Here is a 19481-nt window from a genome sequence, read left to right as displayed (position 1 = left end):
TTAGGTCTTTTCACATAGTCCCATATTTCTTGGAGACTTTGCTCATTCCTTTTTGTCCTTTTTGCTCTATTCTTGTCTTCTTGTTTTATTTCATTAAGTTGGTCTTCAACCTCTGATATCCTTTCTTCTGCTTGATCAATTCGGCTATTAAAACTTGTGCATACTTTGCGAAGTTCTCATGTTGTGTTTTTCAACTCTGTTAATTCACTTATATTTCTCTCTGTGTTATCTATTCTTGTTAGCATTTCATCAAACCTTTTTTCAAAGTTCTTAGTTTCTTTGCATTGGGTCAGAACAAGTTCCTTCAACTCCCAGAAGTTTCTTATCATCCACCTTTTGAAGCCTTCCTATGTTAATGGAACATAGTCTTTCTCCATCAGGCTTTGTTCCATTGCTGATGAGTCTCCTGTAGAGGGAGAGACATTGTGATTTTGGGTATTCTCAGCCTTTTTAGGCTGGTTTCTTCCCTTCATTATAAATTTATCCATCTGTCGTGTTTGTAATACTGCCTTTCTAATTAGGTTTCTGAGTGGACGTCCAAATTATTGATTTTCAGTGCCAGAATCTGAGCAACCCACTGCACCAGCTAAAATAGCAGCGTTAAGATTGATGGAGCTTTTCTGACTCTGCACCAAGAACGGCCATGCCAAGGCGCCAGCAAAACCACTGTGCCGGCCACAAGAGTCACAGCGGCGACCCATGGGGCTCCTCCACTGGGAATCTCCTGGTCTGTGAGCAACAAAAATTTGTCTAAAAGTGTGGCATTTTCTGCACTTTCACTCGGAGCCACAATCCCAAGCTGCTAACAATCAGCCATCTTGTATCTCTCTCCATCTATATTCTTCTCTAAGCTATTTATTCTCGTTAGCATTTTGTCAAACCTTTTTTCAAGATTCTTAGTTTCTTTGCATTGGGTTAGAATATGTTCTTTTAGCTCAGAGAAGTTTGTTATTACCCACCTTCTGAAGCCTGTTTCTGTCAGTTCATCAGCTCATTCTCCATCCAGCTTTGTTCCCTTGCTGGTGAGGAGTTGTGATCCCTTGGAGGAGGAGAGGTGTTCTGGTTTTGAGTGTTTTCATCCTTTTTGTGCTGGTTTCTTCCTATCTTTGTGGATTTATCTACCTGTGGTCTTTGTAGTTGGCAACTTTTGGATGGGGTCTCTGAGTGGTTGTCGTTTTTGTTGATGATGAAGTTATTGCTTTCTGTTTTTTAGTTTTCCTTCTAACAGGCCCCTCTGCTATAGGAGGTCAACTCCAGACCCTGCTTGCCTGGGAATCACCTGCAGTGGGTGCAGAATAGTAAGGGTTTCTGCCAGTTTCTTCTTCTGTTATCTTAGTCCCAGAAGGATACCCACCAGATGTCAGCCTGAGCTCTCCTTTATGAGGTGTCTATTTGGATATATGGGGGTCAGCAACCTGCTTGAGGAGGCAGTCTGACCCTTACAGGAGCTCAAGTGCTGAGCTATAAGCTCTGCTGTTCTGTTCAGAGCTGCTGGACAGGTATATTTAAGTCTGCTGCTGTGGAACTCATAACCACATATTTTCCAAGGTGCTCTGTCCTTGGAAAGTGGGGCTTTATTTGTAAGTTCCTGATGTGCTGCTGCCTTTTTTCAGAGATGCCCTGCCCAGCCAGTAGGTAACCAAGTCACAGTCTGCCAGCAGAGGCATTGCTGAGCTGCCATGGGCTCTGCCCAGCTGCTTTGTGAACTTCCTTGTGGTTTTGTTTATAGAGGTATAGTTAGAACTGCCTCAGTAATGGCTGTCTGCCTCAGTAATGGTGGACTGTCACTGTAATGGTGGACTGCCTCGGTAGTTTTAGACTGCCTCAGTAATGGCAGACACCCTTCCCCCAACCAGCTGCACTTGCTGTGAAACTCTCAATCCAGAGTGTTTCAGATTGCTGGTCTTTGTGGTGGTGGGAGCTGCCAAGCCAGATCACCTGGCTCCTTTTTTCAGCCCCTCTTTTTTCAGTTGAATGGTGGCTTTGTCTGCCAGGTATTCCAGGTGCCAGTTGAAATAGCTGCCCAGATTTGTGAGAGTTTTTGTGCAGAGACCCGCCTCACTGGGTAAAACAGCCATGCCAGAAACTCATGGAACTTTTCAGCCCAGGAATCTCCTGGTCTGTGACAGTAAAAGAAACTCATTTGAAAATGTGGTGATCACACACCCTCTGCATTGTTCTCACTGGGAACTGCACTCCAGAGCTGTTCCTATTTGGCCATCTTGGATCTGCCCTTGGGCAAATTTTTTAAGTGAAAATTGTTTAAGATTATGCTTATATTTAAGGTTTTTAAAGTATACTAAAAATTTACAAATTTCAAAAGTTTGAAAAATTTACACATTAAAAACTTGTAAATTTTACTATGACTAACAGATTATCAGATGTGTATGGTATTTTAAACTGTACAAATGTTTTAAATCTAAATTATATTTATATCAAATATTATATTCTTTTTGTTAATCTTTGCCAATTTCATGGGTAAAAATATAATATCTTCTTATAATTTACATTTTTTTCTTTAATTTACAATTGAAGTTGACAATTTTCTCCTAAGTTTAATGGTCATTTATTTTCCTTCTCCCAAAACCTGTTTGTGATTTCTGCCCCTTTTTCTGATAAAGTATGCTCTGTTTCTTACTGACTTCTACAATACTTTTATATATTAAGGAAACAAGTGAGCTGTTGAGGTGAATTTTAATATGCAGATGGTTTTTAATGTTTATATAGATGAATAAGGAAATTTTATTTATAGCTTTATTGTGATAAATTTAAAATACTTCACCCCAAGATTATATACAAATATAAAACCAATTTTAATACTTTTACAGTTCTTTATTTTACTTTTAAATATTTAAAATATTATGTTACTTCAATAGAAATCTCATTTTATTTTTTTTCTTCAGATAGCTAATCCAATGGTGTGAGAAGACTAAAATACATAGACTTACATAAAATATATGTGAATATTTATCTAGCTAAATGATTAGATGTGGACATACTCCCTTTTTTTTTCTTCACTTATTATTAGACATGGAAGAATAGAAGTTACATTTATTGTAACTTCAAAAAGAAGCTAGAAAATAAAGCTGAAGGAAGAAGAAGGTAATTAATGAGGATAATTCTTATAAACTTGGAATTAAATTTAACATTTGGCAAATAAAACATATTAAACTTAAATTTAATCCAGACAATAAATGCAGAGAAACCTCTACAAAGAATAATTAAGGAAGAAAAACAAACTTCCTTTGAGTAGAAATTTGGATATTACGAAATATCCATGAATTCTAGAAAACAGCATATGTAATTTCATTTTGGAAGGTTCAGTAAGTTTTGGCCAAATCAACATTATTAAAGATATTATAGCATTTTAGCAGTGGATCTTCAGCAACAGTATACAGTAGAGAAACTTGTGAAGTCACGTTAAAAAAAAATAAATAAACCTGCCTTTGCTTCATGCCCTATGACCAACTCATTAAATTTAGTATGAATCCTTGTATTACATTTATTTTTAAAAGAATACAGATAATTCTGATTGAAGTAAATGCTCTATTCTTTTTTAAAAAAACATTTCTATAGCTAGATGATCTTGTAAAAACTGGTGAAAGTAAGTGAAAAACTCCCATGACTATTGCATTTCTATCCATTTTCCTTGCTACAGTTTTTGATTTTCATCAATTTTAAGGCAGCAACAATAATAGCTAAACGCTGAGCATGCACTATGTCCTGGCACTGTCTTTTTCATCTGCACAACCACCCCTGAAGGAGACACTAATAATACTCGAATTTTATAGATGAACAAATATGGTAAAGAGGCCAACTTGGCAAGTAGTAGTGTTGGGATTCTGTGGCCAAGTTGCCCTGTTCCCCATTATGGTCTAAAATCTTTGCCCCATAGTCCTTTTTGCCTTAAATTTGACTTCTTTCTCATATTAGTACCATAAACCTTGCTTTACTTTTAATTTATATGGTCATATAATTTTCCACACTGATCTTTTGTGTAATTTTGTCTTATGTATCTCTAGTAAACACCACATAAGTTGACTGTGGGCTTTTACCCAGTGGAAAGTCTTTACAACTTTTGTAAGAATACACGTTTATAGTGATTTAGTCTGCATGATCATCTCAATTGATAGTCATGACTCTTTCTTAAATACATCTCTGATTTATTCAGGAATATTTAGTAATTCCCTAATTCTTACTAAATAAAGTGTGATAACCAGCAATGTCTCTGGACAAGTTCGTAAGAAAATCTCATTGTTTGAATTCCTTTTTATCCCAGGTAATATTAGTTGTTCTTCAATTATTTCATTCCAACCCTATGAAGTTAATGGAGAGGTTCTGCTATTGCATTGTTCTCATTTTGTCCATTATAAAACTGGGCCACACCATGATGTTACTTGCAAAGTTTTCACAATGAATCTATGGGAGAAAGAACTACAGTCAAAGTCTCCAGAGCCCTGCTTTTGTGCTTTTTCCTCTGCTGTGTCCTCTCTTTTCTTTAAAAAAATATATATAAAGAGGAGAATTGCATGGACTCAGGAGATGGAGGCTACAGTGAGCCAAGATCATGCCACTGGACTCCAGCCTGGGCAACAGAATGAGACTCTGTCAAAAAAAGAAAAAAGACAGACTGGGTCATCATGGCATTTAGGAGGCAGGACTAGATTGCAGCTCTGGACAGAGCAGTACGTGGAGGCTCGCACTGTAAATTTTAGCTCAAGAACAAACCAGCAATCCCAAGAGGACCCACAGACCCTCTGAAGAAGGACTGCTCCTGCAGGACCCGGGAGACACCCCAAATACTATGAGTGCCCCAACAGCAGAAGTGGGAAAGGGAGTCCCTCCTCTCTCAAACACACACCCCCACTGGAGAAACTGAAAGTCTGTTTGCAGGAGAAGTTTCTGACCTTACCTGGAGCTTAGTCAATTTAGAGAGCTGAGTGAAATACAAGGGTAGAGGATACAGCAGAAAGGCTCTGGGAGCTTACTGGGTCCCCAAGCAGCCCACTCCTACCTGGTATCACAGGGATCCACCAGCAGGGTGGCCAGAGGAGCAGTGGGTAAAACTCCACAGGGAGAAGAAAATCTCTAGCTAAACTTCGTAAGAGTTTGAACTGAGCAAGAAACCTCCTGGCCAGAACTCAGGGGAGGGTGCAAATCCGGTGTGCAGACTCCACAGATGGGGGAAGAACCAAGCCTTTTCTTTCACAGCTTGGATGTAGGTAGCCTGGAACAAGTTCTCAAGCCCATCTTGCCCACTGCCTGGAAACAGACTTGGGGTTGTTGGTGGAGGCCCAGTGGGGTGAGATCAAGCCATTCAGTTTGCATGGGAGCTGCATGAGGCTGTGACTGCTGGCTTTCCCCCACTTCCCTAACAACCTGCATGACTCCTCCTAGATACATAACTCCAGTGACCTGGGAATCTCAGCCCTATCCCCCACAGCAATTGCAGCAAAGCCCACCCAAGGAGTGTCTGAGCTCAAACACGCCTAGCCTGGCCCCCACCTGATGGTCCTTCCCTACCCACCCTGGTAGAGGAAGATAAAGGGCATATAATCTAGGGAGTTCTAGGACCCCACACCCTGCTGGTCTCTCTCCATACTGCTACAGCTGATGCTCTCTGTTAAGGGCCACTTCCAGGCAGGAGGCCAACTAGCACAAAAATAGATCATTAAACCACCAAAGCCAAGAACCCTCAGGGAGTCCAGTGCACACCTCTGCCACTGGAATAGGCGCTGGTGTCCGTGGCTGGGAGACCCATAGAAAATTTACATCACAGGACTCTATGCAGACAACTGCCAGTACCGGCCTGCAGCCAGGTAGACTTGTTGGGTGACTAGATCCAGGAGCCAGATAGACTTGTTGGGGGACTAGATCCAGAAGAGAAATAACAATTCCTGAAGTTTGGTTCACAGGAAGCCACATTCATAGGAAAAGTGGGAGAGTATTACATCAAGGGAACACCCCATGGGACAAAAGAATCTGAACAACAGACATCAGCCCTAGACCTTCCCTCTGACAGAGCCTACCCAAGTGAGAAGGAACCAGAAAAAAAACACTGGTAATATATAATAAAACAAGACTCTTTAACACCTCCCAAAAAATCACACTAGTTCACCAGCAATGGATCCTAACCAAGCAATCCCTAATTTACCTGAAAAAGAATTCAGGAAGTTAGTTATTAAGCTAATCAGGGAGGCATCAGAGAAAGGTAAAGCCAATTCAAGCAAATTAAAAAAAAAAAAAGATATATAAGAAGTGAAGGGAAAAATATTCAAGAAAATGGATAGCTTAAAGAAAAAACAATCAAAACTTCTGGAAACTTTTAGAAACATGAAATGCTCTGGAAAGTCTCCACAATAGAATTGAACAAGTAGAAGAAAGAAATTCAGGGCTCAAAGACAAGGTCCTCAAATTAACCCATTCCAACGAAGACAAAGAAAAAAGAATAAGAAAACAAAGTCTCCAAGAAGTCTGAGATTGTGTTAAATGACCAAACCTAAGTATAATGGTGTTCCTGAGGAATAAGAGAATTCTAAAAGCGTAGAAAACATATTTGGGAAAATAATTGAGGAAAACTTCCCCAGCCTTGCTAGAGACCTAGACATTCAAACACAAGAAGTGCAAAGAACATGTGGGAAATTTATCCAAAAAGATCATTGCAATAGGCACATTATCATCAGGTTATCCAAAGTTAAGATGAGGGAAAGTATCTTTTGAGCTGTGAGACAGAAGCAGCAGGTAACCTATAAAGGAAAACCTGTCAAATTAAAAGCAGATTTCTCAGCAGAATCCCTACAAACTAGAAGGGATTGGGGCCCTGTCTTCAGCCTCCTCAAACAAAACAATTATCAGCCAAGAATTTTGTGTCCAGCAAAACTAAGCATCAGATATGAAGGAAAGATACAGTCTTTTTCAGACAAACAAATGCTGAGAGAATTTGCCATTACCAACCCACCACTACAAGAAATGCTAAAAGGAGCTAAAAATCTTGAAACAAATCCTGGAAACACATTAAAACAGAACCTCCTCTTTAACGCATAAATCACACAGGTTGTATAAAACTTCTGGTGTCCATTTCCATGAAATACCTTTTTCCACCCCTTTACTTTAAGTTAAAAAGCCAAAACAAACCCAAAAACCACAAAAGTACACAGGCAACAAAAAGCATGATGAATGCAAGGGCACCTCACATTTCAATATCAACATTTAATGTAAATGGCCTAAATGCTCCATATAAAAGATACAAAACTGCAGAATGGATAAGAACTCACTAACCAACTATCTTCTGCATTCAAGAGACTCACCTAACACATAAGGATTCACATAAACTTAGTAAAGGGGTGGGAAAAGGCATTTCATGCAAATGGACACCAAAAGTGGGCAGGGGTAGCTATTCTTATATCAGACGAAACAAAATTTAATGCAACAGCAGTTAAAAGAGACAAAAAAGGCCATTATATAATGGTAAAAGACCTTGTCCAACAGGAAAATATCACAATCGTAAACATATATGCACCTATCATTGGAGCTCCCAAATTTATAATACAGCCACTAAGAGACCTAATAAATGAGATACACAGCATCAATATTCCACTGACAGCACTAGACAGGTCATAAAGATAGAAAGTCAACAAAGAAACAATGGATTTAAACTTTACCTTGGAACAAATTGACTTAACGAATGTATACAGAACATTTCATCCAACAACCACAACAATACACATTCTATTCAACAGCACATGGAACTTTCCCCAAGATAGACCATATGATAGGCCATAAAATGAGCCTCAATAAATTTAAGAAAATTGGAAATTATATCAAGCACTCCCTTAGACCACGGTGGAATAAAACTGAAAGTCAACTCCAAAAGGAAACTTCAAAACTATGCAAATACATGGAAATTATATAACCTGCTCCTGAAAGAGCATTGGATCAAAAACGAAATCAAGATGGAAGTTTAAAAATTCTTCAAACTGAATGACAATGACACAACCTAACAAAACCTCTGGGATACAGCAAAGGCTATGCTAAGAGGAAAGTTCATAGCCCTAAATACCTACATAAAAGAGATTGAAAGAGCACAAACTGACATTCTAAGGTCACACCTCAAGGAACTAGAAAAACAAGAACAAACCAAACCCAAACCCAGCAGAAGAATGGAAATAACCAAGATCAGAGCAGAATGAAATGAAATTGGAACAAAAAAATACAAAAGACAAATGAAACAAAAAGCTGGTTCTTTGAAAAAATAGATAAAATTGATAGACCATTAGCAAGATTAACCAAAAAGAGAAGAGGGAAAATCCAAATAATCTCACTAAGAAATGAAACAGGAGATATTATAACTGACATCACTGAAATACAGAAGATCATTCAAGGCTACTATGAACACCTTTACACATATTAACTAGACAAACTAGAGGAGATGGATAATTCCAGGGAAAATACAAACTTCGTAGCTTAAATCAAGAAGAATTAGATACCCTGAACTAACCAATAGCAAGCAGCAAGATTGCAATGGTAATTTAAAAACAGAATTCTACCAGACATTCAAAGAAGAATTGGTACCAATCACTTTGACACTACTCCATAAGATAGAGAAAGAAGAAATCCTCTCTAACTTATTCTATGAAGCCAGCATCATCTGAATACCAAAACCAAGAAAGGACATAAACAAAAAAGAAAATTACAGATGGATGTCCTTGATGAACATACATGCTAAAATCCTTAACAAAATACTAGCTAACCAAATCCAACAACATGTCAAAAAGACAATCCACCATCATCAAGTGTGTTTTATACCAGGGATGCGGGGATGGTTTAACATATGCAAGTCAATAAACGTGATACACCATATACAGAATGAAAAACAGACATCGCATGATCATCTCAATAGATGCAGAAAAAGCATTCAACAAAATCCATCATGCCTTTACCATTAAACCTCTCAGCAGAAATTGGCATACAAGGGACATACTTCAATGTAATAAAAGCCATCTATGACAAACCCACAGCCAACATAATACTGAATGAGGAAAAGTCCAAAGCATTCCCTCTGAGAACTGGAACAAGACAAGTATACCCACTCTCACCACTCCTCTTCAACATAGTACTGGAGGTCCTAGCCAGAGCAATCAGACAAGAGAAAGAAATAAAGGGCATTGAAATCAGTAAAGAGGAAGTCAAACTGTCCCTGTTTGCTGACAATATGATTGATTATGTTGAAAACCTTAAGACTCCTCCGGAAACCTCCTAGAACTGATAAAAGAATTCAGCAAGTTTCCGGTTACAAGATCAATGTACACAAATCAGTGGCTCTTCTATACACCAACGGAAACCAAGCAGATAATCAACTCAATAACACAACCCCTTTTACAATGCCCGCAAAAAAAAAAAAAAAAAGAAAGAAATACTTAGGAATATACCTAACCAAGGAGTCGAAAGACCTTTACAAGGAAAACTACAAAACACTGCTGAAAGAAATCATAGATGACACAAACAAATGAAACACATCCCATGTTCATGGATGGGTAGAATCAATATTGTGAAAATGATCATACTGCCAAAAGCAATCTACAAATTCAACGCAGCCCCCATCAAAATACCACCAACATTCTTAACAGAATTAGAAAAAACAATTCTAAAATTCATATGGAACCAAAAAAGAGCCTGCACAGCCAAAGCAAGACTAAGGAAAAAGAACAAATCTGAAAGGATCACACTACCAGATTTCAAACTATACTATAAGGCCATAGTCACCAAAACAGCATGATACTGGTATAAAACTAGGCACATAGACCAATGAAACAGAATAAAAAGCCCAGAAATCAACCCAAATACTTACAGCCAACTGATCTTTGACAAAGCAAACAGAAACATAAAGTGGAAAAAAGCACCCTATTCAACAAATGGTGTTGACATAATTGGCTAGCCACATGTAGGAGAATGAAACTGGATCTTCACCTCTCACCTTACACAAAAACCGGCTCAAGATGGATTAAGGATTTAAACCTAAGACCTGAAACTATAAAAATTCTACAAGATAACATTGTAAGAACCCTTCTAGACATTGGCTTGGCAAAGATTTTATGACCAAGAACACAAAAGCAAATGCCATAAAAACGAAGATAAATAGCTGAGACCTAATTAAACCAAAGAGCTTTTGCATGGCAAATGGACAATCAGCAGAGTAAACACACAACCCACAGAGTGGGAGAACATTTTCAAAACAAAGCTTTGGTGGAAGACTTACTAATCAAATGGAGAGGAAAAAAAGAAAAAGCAGGAGTTGTAACTTTCGTCTCTGACAAAATAGACTTTAATAGTAGCAAAGACTAAAAGAAACAAAGAAGGACATTACATAATAGTAAAAGGATCAATGCAACAATAGGAGTCAATGATCATAAATATATATGCACCCAATATAGGAACACCCAGATACATAAGACAAGATCTCAATGACTGACAAAGAGACTTGGGCTCCCGCACAATATTAGCGGGAAACTTTGACACCACATTGTTAATATTCAATGGATCAACGAGACAGAAAATTAACCGGGACATTTATGATTTGATCTCAGACCTGCAACAAGTAATTTCAGTGAATATCTATAGAATTCTTCTATGTTCACTGCAGCACTGTTTACAATAGCAAAGACCTGGAATCAACCAAAATGCCCATTGATAATAGACTGGATTGGAAAAATGTGGCACATATACACCATGGAATATTATGCAGCAATCAGAAATGATGAGTTTGTGTGTTTGCAGGGACATGGATGAATCTGGAGAACGTCATCCTCAGCAAACTGACACAAGAACAGAAAATGAAGCACCACATGTTCTCACTCATAGGCGGGTGATGAAAAATGAGAACACATGGACACAGAAAGGGGAGTACTAAACACTGGGGTCTATTGGGGGGAAAGGGGAGGGCCAGTGGGAGGGGGAGGTGGGGAGGGATAGCCTGGGGAGAAATGCCAAATGTGAGTGAAGGGGAGAAGGAAAGAAAAGCACACTGCCATGTGTGTCCTATGCAACTGTCTTGCATGCTCTGCTCATGTACCCCAAAACCTAAAATCCAATAAAAAATTTAAAAAAAAAAAAGAATTCTTCACCCCAGGACCACAGAACATACATTTTTCTCAGTATCACATTACACCTGTTTTGAAAGTGACCACATAATTCGAAGTCTTTCTTCAGCATTTGCATAGCATTTCACAGACTTAAAGGAAATATTGGTTGGCTGTTTCTTTGTTATTTTCTGCCCTCATTCCTTCCTGTCTCTGCTGATAAGTACAATTATCGCCATAAAAGAGGTTTTTAATACCTATTTTTAGATTGCATTCCAGACTGGGCAATAGAGCAAGATTCCTGTTCTCTCTCCCCCTTTGTCTTTCTCTTTTTTTCTTAAAAACAAAAGAGCACACAAAGCTTGAGAAGGCGAGGGGCTGAATGTAAGTGTGTGAGGTGTGAAGAGGGAACTAAACTTTGGAGGTTGTGAGAGCTATAGAGAGTAAGTGGAGCATAGCCTATTTAAAAAAAAAAGAAAATTTTCACAGTCTGTACATCTGACAAAATACTAATATCCAGAAGTTACAATGAACTCAAACAAAGCAGCAAGAAAAAAACTGATCAAAAAGTGGGCTAAGGATATGAACACACAGTTCTCAAAAGAAGATACTCAAATGGGCAACAAACATATGAAAAAGTGCTCAACATCTCTAATGATCAGGGAAATGCAAATCAAAACCACAATGTGATACCACCTTACTCCTGCAAGAATGGCCATAATCAGAAAATAGTAGATGTTGGCGAGGATGTGGTGATCAGGGTACATGATGGGATGTGCCTGGTGGGAATGTAAACTAGTACAGACACTATGGAAAACAGTGTGGAGAATCCTTAAAGAACTAAAAGTAGAAATACCATTAGATCCTGCAATCCTACTATTGAATATCTACCCAGAGGAAAAATGGTAATTATCTGAAAAAGATACTTGCACATATATGTTTATAGCAGCACAATTCACAATTGCAAAATTATGGAACCAATCCAAACACCCATCAATCAATGAGTGGATAAAGAAACTATGGTGTATATATACATATATATGTGCATATACATACACACACACACACATATATATGTGGTATATATATAACATTTAGTCCATCATATCTATATATATGCACACATATGTATAAATATATGTGTGTATATATCTATATGTGTATATATAGAAGTATGATGGAATACTACTCCGCCATAAAAAGGAATGAATTCACAGTATTTGCAGTGAGCTGGATGAGATTGGAGACTACTATTCTAAGTAAAGTAACTCAGGAAAGGAAAATCAAATATTGCATGTTCTCACTGATATGTGGGAGCTAAGCTATGAGGATGCAAAGGCATAAGAATGATACAATGGACTTTGGGACTTGAGGGAAGGGTGGGAACGGGGCGAGTGATAAAAGACTGCAAATATGGTGCAATGCATACTGCTTGGGTGATGGGTACACCAAAAATCTCACAAATCACCACTAAAGAACTTATTCATGTAACCAAATACCACCTGAACTCCAATAATTGAAGACCAATTTTTTAAAAATTAATTAATTAAAAAATATATAAATATTTGATGAGCACAAGTTAGTACTTATTGAATGCCTAACAGAGCATTTGTGGAAACCTTATGAAGATATCAAGATCTGCTCTAAAATAATAGTGTATTGTTCTGATACTTAGCATATTTGTAATAAAAATGGCTTATGATATTTTCATTTCATGTGCAGCCTCCACAAGGTAACAAACCAAAATGCAAAGGTAAGAGTTCAAAAACAAAGTATTCTATAAACACAATGTCACAGAAATGGAATTCACTGTGGGCATCAAACTGCTTGGGTTCAAATTTCTGACTCTACCACATGGAAACTATAGGCAAGGAACTTAACCTCTCTGTGTCTCAATGGTCTTATCAGAAACTTACCTACTGTGGGGATTAGGAGGCAGTGAGTGTAATGCAGTAGTCCCCAGCCTTTTTGGCACCAGGGACCAGTTTCGTGGTAGACAGTTTTTCCACAGATATTGGCAAGGAGGATGGTGTTGAGATAAAACTGTTGCATCTCAGATCATGAGGCATTAGATTCTCATAAGGAACACACAATCTACATCTCTCATATTCGTAGTTTACAGTAGGATCCAGGCTCTTATGAGAATCTAATGTCGCTGCTGATCTGATAGGAGGTGGAGCTCAAGGGGTAATGCTTACTTGCCGTTCCTAACAAGCCATCAACAGGTACCAGCTCGCAGTCCAGGGGTTGGGGACCCCTCATGTAATGCATTTAACATGATTCTCAACACACAATAAGTGTTCAGTGAATTGTTTTTTGAGATGGAGTTTCACTCTTGTTGCCCAGGCTGGAGCAGTGAGGGATCTCGGCTCACCACAATCTCCACCTCTCAGGTTCAAGCGATTCTCCTGCCTCAGCATCCCGAGTAGCTGGGATTGCAGGCATGTGCCAACATGCCCGGCTAATTTTTTGTATTTTTAGTAGAGACAGGATTTTTCCATGTTGATCAGGCTGGTCTCGATTCCCAATCTCAGGTGATTCACCTGGCTTGGCTTCCCAAAGTGCTGGGATTACAGCTGTGAGCCATCACATTCGGTGAATTATTAATTATTTTGAGACAGGGTCTCACTCTGTCACCTAGGCTGGGATGCAGTGGTATGATCATGGCTCATTGCAGCCTTGAACATTTGGGCCCAAGAACCTTCCCATCTCAGCCTCCTGAGTAGCTGGGACTACAGACATGTGCCACTATACCTGGGTAAGTTTTTATTTTTTAATTTTTTGTAGAGTTGATGGTTTTGCCATTTTGACCAGGCTGGCCTTGAACTCCTGGCCTCAAATGATCCTCCTGCCTCAGCATCCCAAAGTGTTGGGATTACAGGCATGAGCCACTGTTCCTGGACTCAATGAACTATTATTATTGCAAAAACTGTCAATTTTTATTGAACTGCATATGTTTCATTAATAGGATATTTTATTAAACACTAAATATTTCATTGATATGAATAAGATTATAATAGTTTTTATTAATTGAGGAATTATTGCATGTGCTTTATATGTACCAGCTAATTTTTTCTACAAAACATATCCAAAAAGTAAGTAGTATTATGCCCATTTTACAGATAAAGTAACTGAGGCCTAATTTATTAGTACATATTATTCAAGACCATGGGTTTATATTCTGGCTCCACCACTTACTCTTTGTGTAACCTTAGAAAAGTAACTTCTCTGTGACTCAGTTTCCTCATCTGCAAAATGAAGATAATAATGGTACATAGCTAAGGTTTTGTGATGTATTGAATGAGTCAACACAAGTATACTGACTTACATTCTGACACACAGATAAACACAGAAAGGACTCGACATGATGACCTGTTATTTTTATTATACTTATATATAAATTATTAAATATATACATAATTTATTATGTTATATTCAAAATTATAAATGCTTGAATATAGTTCATTATTATTTGTACATGTATAAATAGTATGTTATAAATTATTGTATTGATAGTTATCATCTTTATTATTGCCCAATATCCAGCAAGGGCAATCTCTTTACTAGTATCTCTTTAATACAAAGAGATACCAGTAAAGCACTGCTATTACTTTTGGATCACCCCATTAAGCTCAGATAACATTTTTTAGTGAACAGTTCCATCTGTAGTATTAGTTAACAAGTTTATGCCCCTGGTTTAAATTCAGCTGTGTATTTTTTTTCCACCAACGATATGCCATTTCCCCAAAAAAATTCACTGAAAGGACTTTTTCAACACATTTTTGGGGAAGGATTAAAACACATAAAACATAGCCATTCATGAATCAAGTAAAACATAGTGAATTCGTGGTAGACATAGACATATAATGTAGTGAGGTCCTCTTCAAATGGGAGGGACTGACAGAATAGAAGCAAAATGAATATTGGTTGAATGAGCACATACAATACAGGGTGCATTCAGTGTAAAATTTCTCCAGACACATTTTTAAGAGAGGCAAAAGATTTCGGTTTTATTGCACCTAGGTGATTTGAGCAGTGGTCTAATGCATAGCCACGATGCCTGTTTTCTGTGCAGGATCTGCGAGACCGCCTGTGGGACATTTGTGACGCCCGGAAGGAAGAGGCAGAGCAGGAGCGGCTTGACATCCTTAACCAGAGCTGGTTACAGGACTCTCTCGGAATAACAGTGAACCATTTCTTTTCCTTGATGCAGGTAAGAGCAGCTGGTCACAATGACACAGGTGCTTCCCTTCACAGCCTTATCCCTCAGTCCCTCATATGACACTTTCTTGGGAATATGAGAGGTCTGTGCAGTGCTCAGTTTGGTCATAGTGCTATGCCAAGCACGAGCTCCAACTCACCAAGAAAGTTAGCTGACATAACACATTTTGGTCCAGACCAAATATGCACCCAGATTGGAAGCATCCCACGCAAATACCCACCAGTTTTGCTCCAAGTGGCCTAGATATATAGAAAGCCACAGTAGAAATAGTGTCTACAATTGAGTTCTTTACCTCACCAAACTCTCAAAGCAGACCCCTTAAGTGGTCAAAGAAAGCCCAGGAAAGCAGCCCAGCCACAACAAACATTGGCAAGATCTGACCAGGGAGACATCTGATTCCTGAAAATAAAAATTTTTCCAATACTGGACTAGAAAAACAGACTGTAATCAGTGCAACCCAATTAACTTATATTTGCAGCATATTACATTTTAAAAAACTGCACAAGGAAAGATTGGAAGACAGGTGCTGATTTTGTTCTGACATGATTGGCAGCAATAGGGGAGAAAGTGCCAACCCAGCTCTACCAAGACAAAGGGCTAGAGAGTTTTTAAGAACTGGGGTAGGTTACAGGGTATGGATCATAGGCCAAGTGTTTGCCAATTGATATTACCGGAAGGAAAAGTCAGCTTTCTACTGTCTTCGTCATAGGAGGCAGTTTTAGGATTTGGAGCAATGCACCTAGTGAAGCTAGGCTCCTACTCTCACAGGGGAACTGGGAGATAGAGGCACTTTGTTTCTGGATGATTGATTACTTTACAAAGAGATGGTTTTTAGGTCCTTGAGAAAGACATTCTTTCCTGGGTTGTACAACTGGTAGGAAGCTTTTGAAAAGATTTACATCTCAAAGGAACAGTGAAAGGATCTACAATTTCAAGTTTTCTTAAAGCAAATGCTCTAACAAAAGGGAGGTCAAGTCCTAGAGTCAGGAAGCAGCCTGTCTAACTTGAGTCAAGCTGAGGGAATATTAAGACTGTTTCTGTTCAATCTGTGTGTACATGAGTATTTTTTCCTACAATAATAGAAGTGAAAATAGAGAATGGAAAAGTGTACATTTCTACTCTTCAGTTGATTAACTTAAAGGGATACTATAGGAAATGAGAATACTTATCTGGCAATCCCTACAGCTAGTGGATAATAGGTTTCAGTAAATATTTTTTCATCAAAGGACCAATACCTTCCAGTACTTCCAGACTTCAAAGGGACCATTCATGGCTCAGGCATAGGCCAGACCACAGAAGGGCTGAAATGTCAGCAGAAACCTGAGAGGCAACAGCAGCTCCTCAGGTGGGAGGTTTCAAGAAGTCAGGATACCAGGATAGTGAAGACCTTACGCAGCCATGTTAGGAATCTGGATGGGAAAGAGAAGATGGAGTTAGAAAAATGTCGTCTAAAGCAGAGGACAAAGCCAGGCCATGACCAAGAGGACAGATTCACATGGCATGGGTTGTATGCAAAGACTGAAGTGAGATGCCTAAGCAGCCTAGACCAGTCTGAATAGCATCCCCACGACATTGATTTGCAAAAATTAAATATTACAAACAGTTGTATCAAAACCTTATGGCAGAAATAGCTGATAACCAATAATGAAGGCATAGAGAACGGATAATTTTTGTGAATCATTCTTGATTCAGAACAATACATACCTCCTTTGGAAATGGTATATGACTCTTATTTCAACAATCCCTAGATATTGGACTTTTATCTTAAGAAACTGAACCAAAATCTAAGATCAACAAAGAATAAAGAGGAAAAAGTAGCAAATAAAAGCTAACATTTATTAAGTTCTTACTATGTACATGCCAGGCACCATTCTAAAGATAATCATGTATAATACATTAAAACTTCACAACAAACTTTCACTCTTGTCACCCAGGCTGGAGCACAATGGCACCATCTCAGCTCACTGCAACCTCCATCTCCCAGGTTCAAGCAATTCTCCTGCCTCAGCCTCCCAAATAGCTGGAATTACAGGCACCCGCCACCATGCCTGGCTAATTTTTGTATTTTTAGCAAAGACAAGGTTTTGCCATGTTGGTCAGGGCTGGTCTAGAACTCCTGACCTCAGGTGATACACCTGCCTTGGCCTCCCAAAGTGCTGAGATTACAGGCATGAGTCACTGCACCCAACCTGCTGTAAGTTCTATTATCTTCATTTCACAAATGAGGAAATTGAGACAAACACAAGTGAAACAATTTGTCCATCTGACTTCAAAGCCAATACAGTATCTCCCCCTTCTCTTTGGTTTGTTTTCCATAGTTTGTTACCCACAGTCTGAAAACATTACATGGAAGTTTCCAGAAATCAATAATTCATAAGTTTTAAATTATGCTCCATTCTGAGTAGTGTAATGAAGTCTCACACTGTTTCATTCTGTCTCACTCAGAAGGTGAATCATCCCTCTGTCTAGTGTATCCATGCTGTAGATGCTCCTGCCCATCTGTTAGTTACTTAGTAGCCAATTTAGTTATCAGATGAAAAAAATAATAGGGCATATAATGTTTGGGACTATCCGAAATTTCATGCATCCACTGGGGGTCTTGAAACTTATCCCCCATGGATAAGAGAGTGTCTACTTATTCCTAACCACTGCTTCATTGTTCAAATAGCTGTAAGTTTGCCACATACAACAGAAGAGAGCCTTATTTTGCACTGATCAATAGGATCCTATAAAAACCAAGGGTGGAAATTACAAAAGAGGAGGTTTCAGTTCAATATTTACAGAATGAGCCTAATGAACAGCTCATCAAGTAACAAACTATTGAGGCAACGAGCTTTTTGTCCAGGAGGCTCAAAAGCAGAAGTTTGCACATGGTTTTGAGGACCGGTGGAAAGTACGCTAGAGAAAGTCTTCAAGAATCTATGGTATTGGGTAACAGCTAAAAACACTTTTCCCAAAGTGGGCTCCATAGACATTAGTCCAACAAGATGTTTCACAAGACAAGGACTCGGACTCTCTGATCAAATGACTTTGAGAAGTGCTACACACTCTATCCTTCTTCCCTCTGTCTGGGAGACTGACAAGTGTATCAACATATTTAGACATCAAGATGCCCTTCAGTAAGGAGATCCTTTTTCTATGTTAACCCATTATTTCTACACTATTTGACCTCGAAAAGTTGTTACTTGTTTCTTCTCCAACAAGGTACTCATTAACTCCCTATTGGACAGGTTTTCTACAAAATGTGTTTTACAAAATGCTATCCTAGATGATTTCTGAAATTCCTTTCAAGTCTAAGTTTCTGTCACAATCAAATATTGTTTACTAGTTATCATAAATGTGAGAGGAATTTTGATTAATTCTGCCCTTATGAAAATCTTGGATATAGTATGGCATCTTATTCAGATTTAGTTAATTAAGTTATGCCAGCTAAAAATAAATTAATATTTTATATAAGATAATCACTATAATGAGGTAAGCCTAAGGCACAGTTAACAGCACTGTCCCAAATACCAATTGTATAAAATAAGCTTTACTAAACCTAATAATTATTAGTTTAGTTCTCTAAGGAGGAAATAATTTCCTAATTTCTAAATTTATTTACCAAATAATACAATACTATGGTTTAATGACTAATAATTTGTATAACCTCAACACACTTTTATAAAATTCTCCAAAGTTATTTGTCAATATTCAGTTTGTACAAATTGGGTTTATATTTGATCCTATTTGCCATAAATGTGGCATTGTGCAAGTTCTCGTAAGTATAATTTACAAGACTCATTTTTCTCCTCTGTTTTACCAAACTTAAACATGACAGATGCAAACACTTTTTGTCAAATTATAGAATGTGTTCATACATGAATATTTTAAAGCTTAATTTGGTTGCTTTGCAAGGAATGAGAAAAAGTTGAGTTAATACTAGTTTAAAAAAACTACTTAAATATATATTTACGTTTAAAATCCAAGGATACTATTAAAAATGTTCTATAGGCTGGGCAAGGTGGCTCACACCTGTAATCCCAGCACTTTGGGAGGCCAAGGCAGGCAGATCACGAGGTCAAGAGTTCAAGACCACACTGGCCAACATGATGAAACCTCGTCTCTACTGAAAAAAAAAAAAAAATTAGTTGGGCATGGTAGCTCATGCCTGTGATCCCAGCTACTTGGTAGGCTGAGGTAGG

General features: G+C 38.2%; 1 protein-coding gene across 14 annotated transcripts in view; it reads left to right on the top strand.

Annotated features, from left to right (window-relative positions):
• The window catches only part of SPEF2 (sperm flagellar 2), a 206853-nt gene that overhangs the window by 135275 nt on the left and 52097 nt on the right, over nucleotides 1–19481 (top strand). For all 14 annotated transcript variants that reach the window (XR_004739958.3, XR_004739959.3, XM_078365609.1 and 11 more), the window contains one exon: nucleotides 15151–15288. Coding sequence is in view for 12 of the 14 variants with exons in the window: in XM_078365609.1 (XP_078221735.1) it covers nucleotides 15151–15288 (138 nt within the window). In the remaining 2 variants the exon portion in view is untranslated. The remainder of the gene's footprint in view (nucleotides 1–15150; nucleotides 15289–19481) is intronic.

Source organism: Callithrix jacchus, chromosome 2, assembly GCF_049354715.1.
Source record: "Callithrix jacchus isolate 240 chromosome 2, calJac240_pri, whole genome shotgun sequence".
Taxonomy (NCBI): Eukaryota; Metazoa; Chordata; class Mammalia; order Primates; family Cebidae; genus Callithrix; species Callithrix jacchus.
The sequence above is the reverse complement of the archived record's forward strand: the minus strand, read 5'-3'. Positions and strand labels throughout refer to the sequence as shown.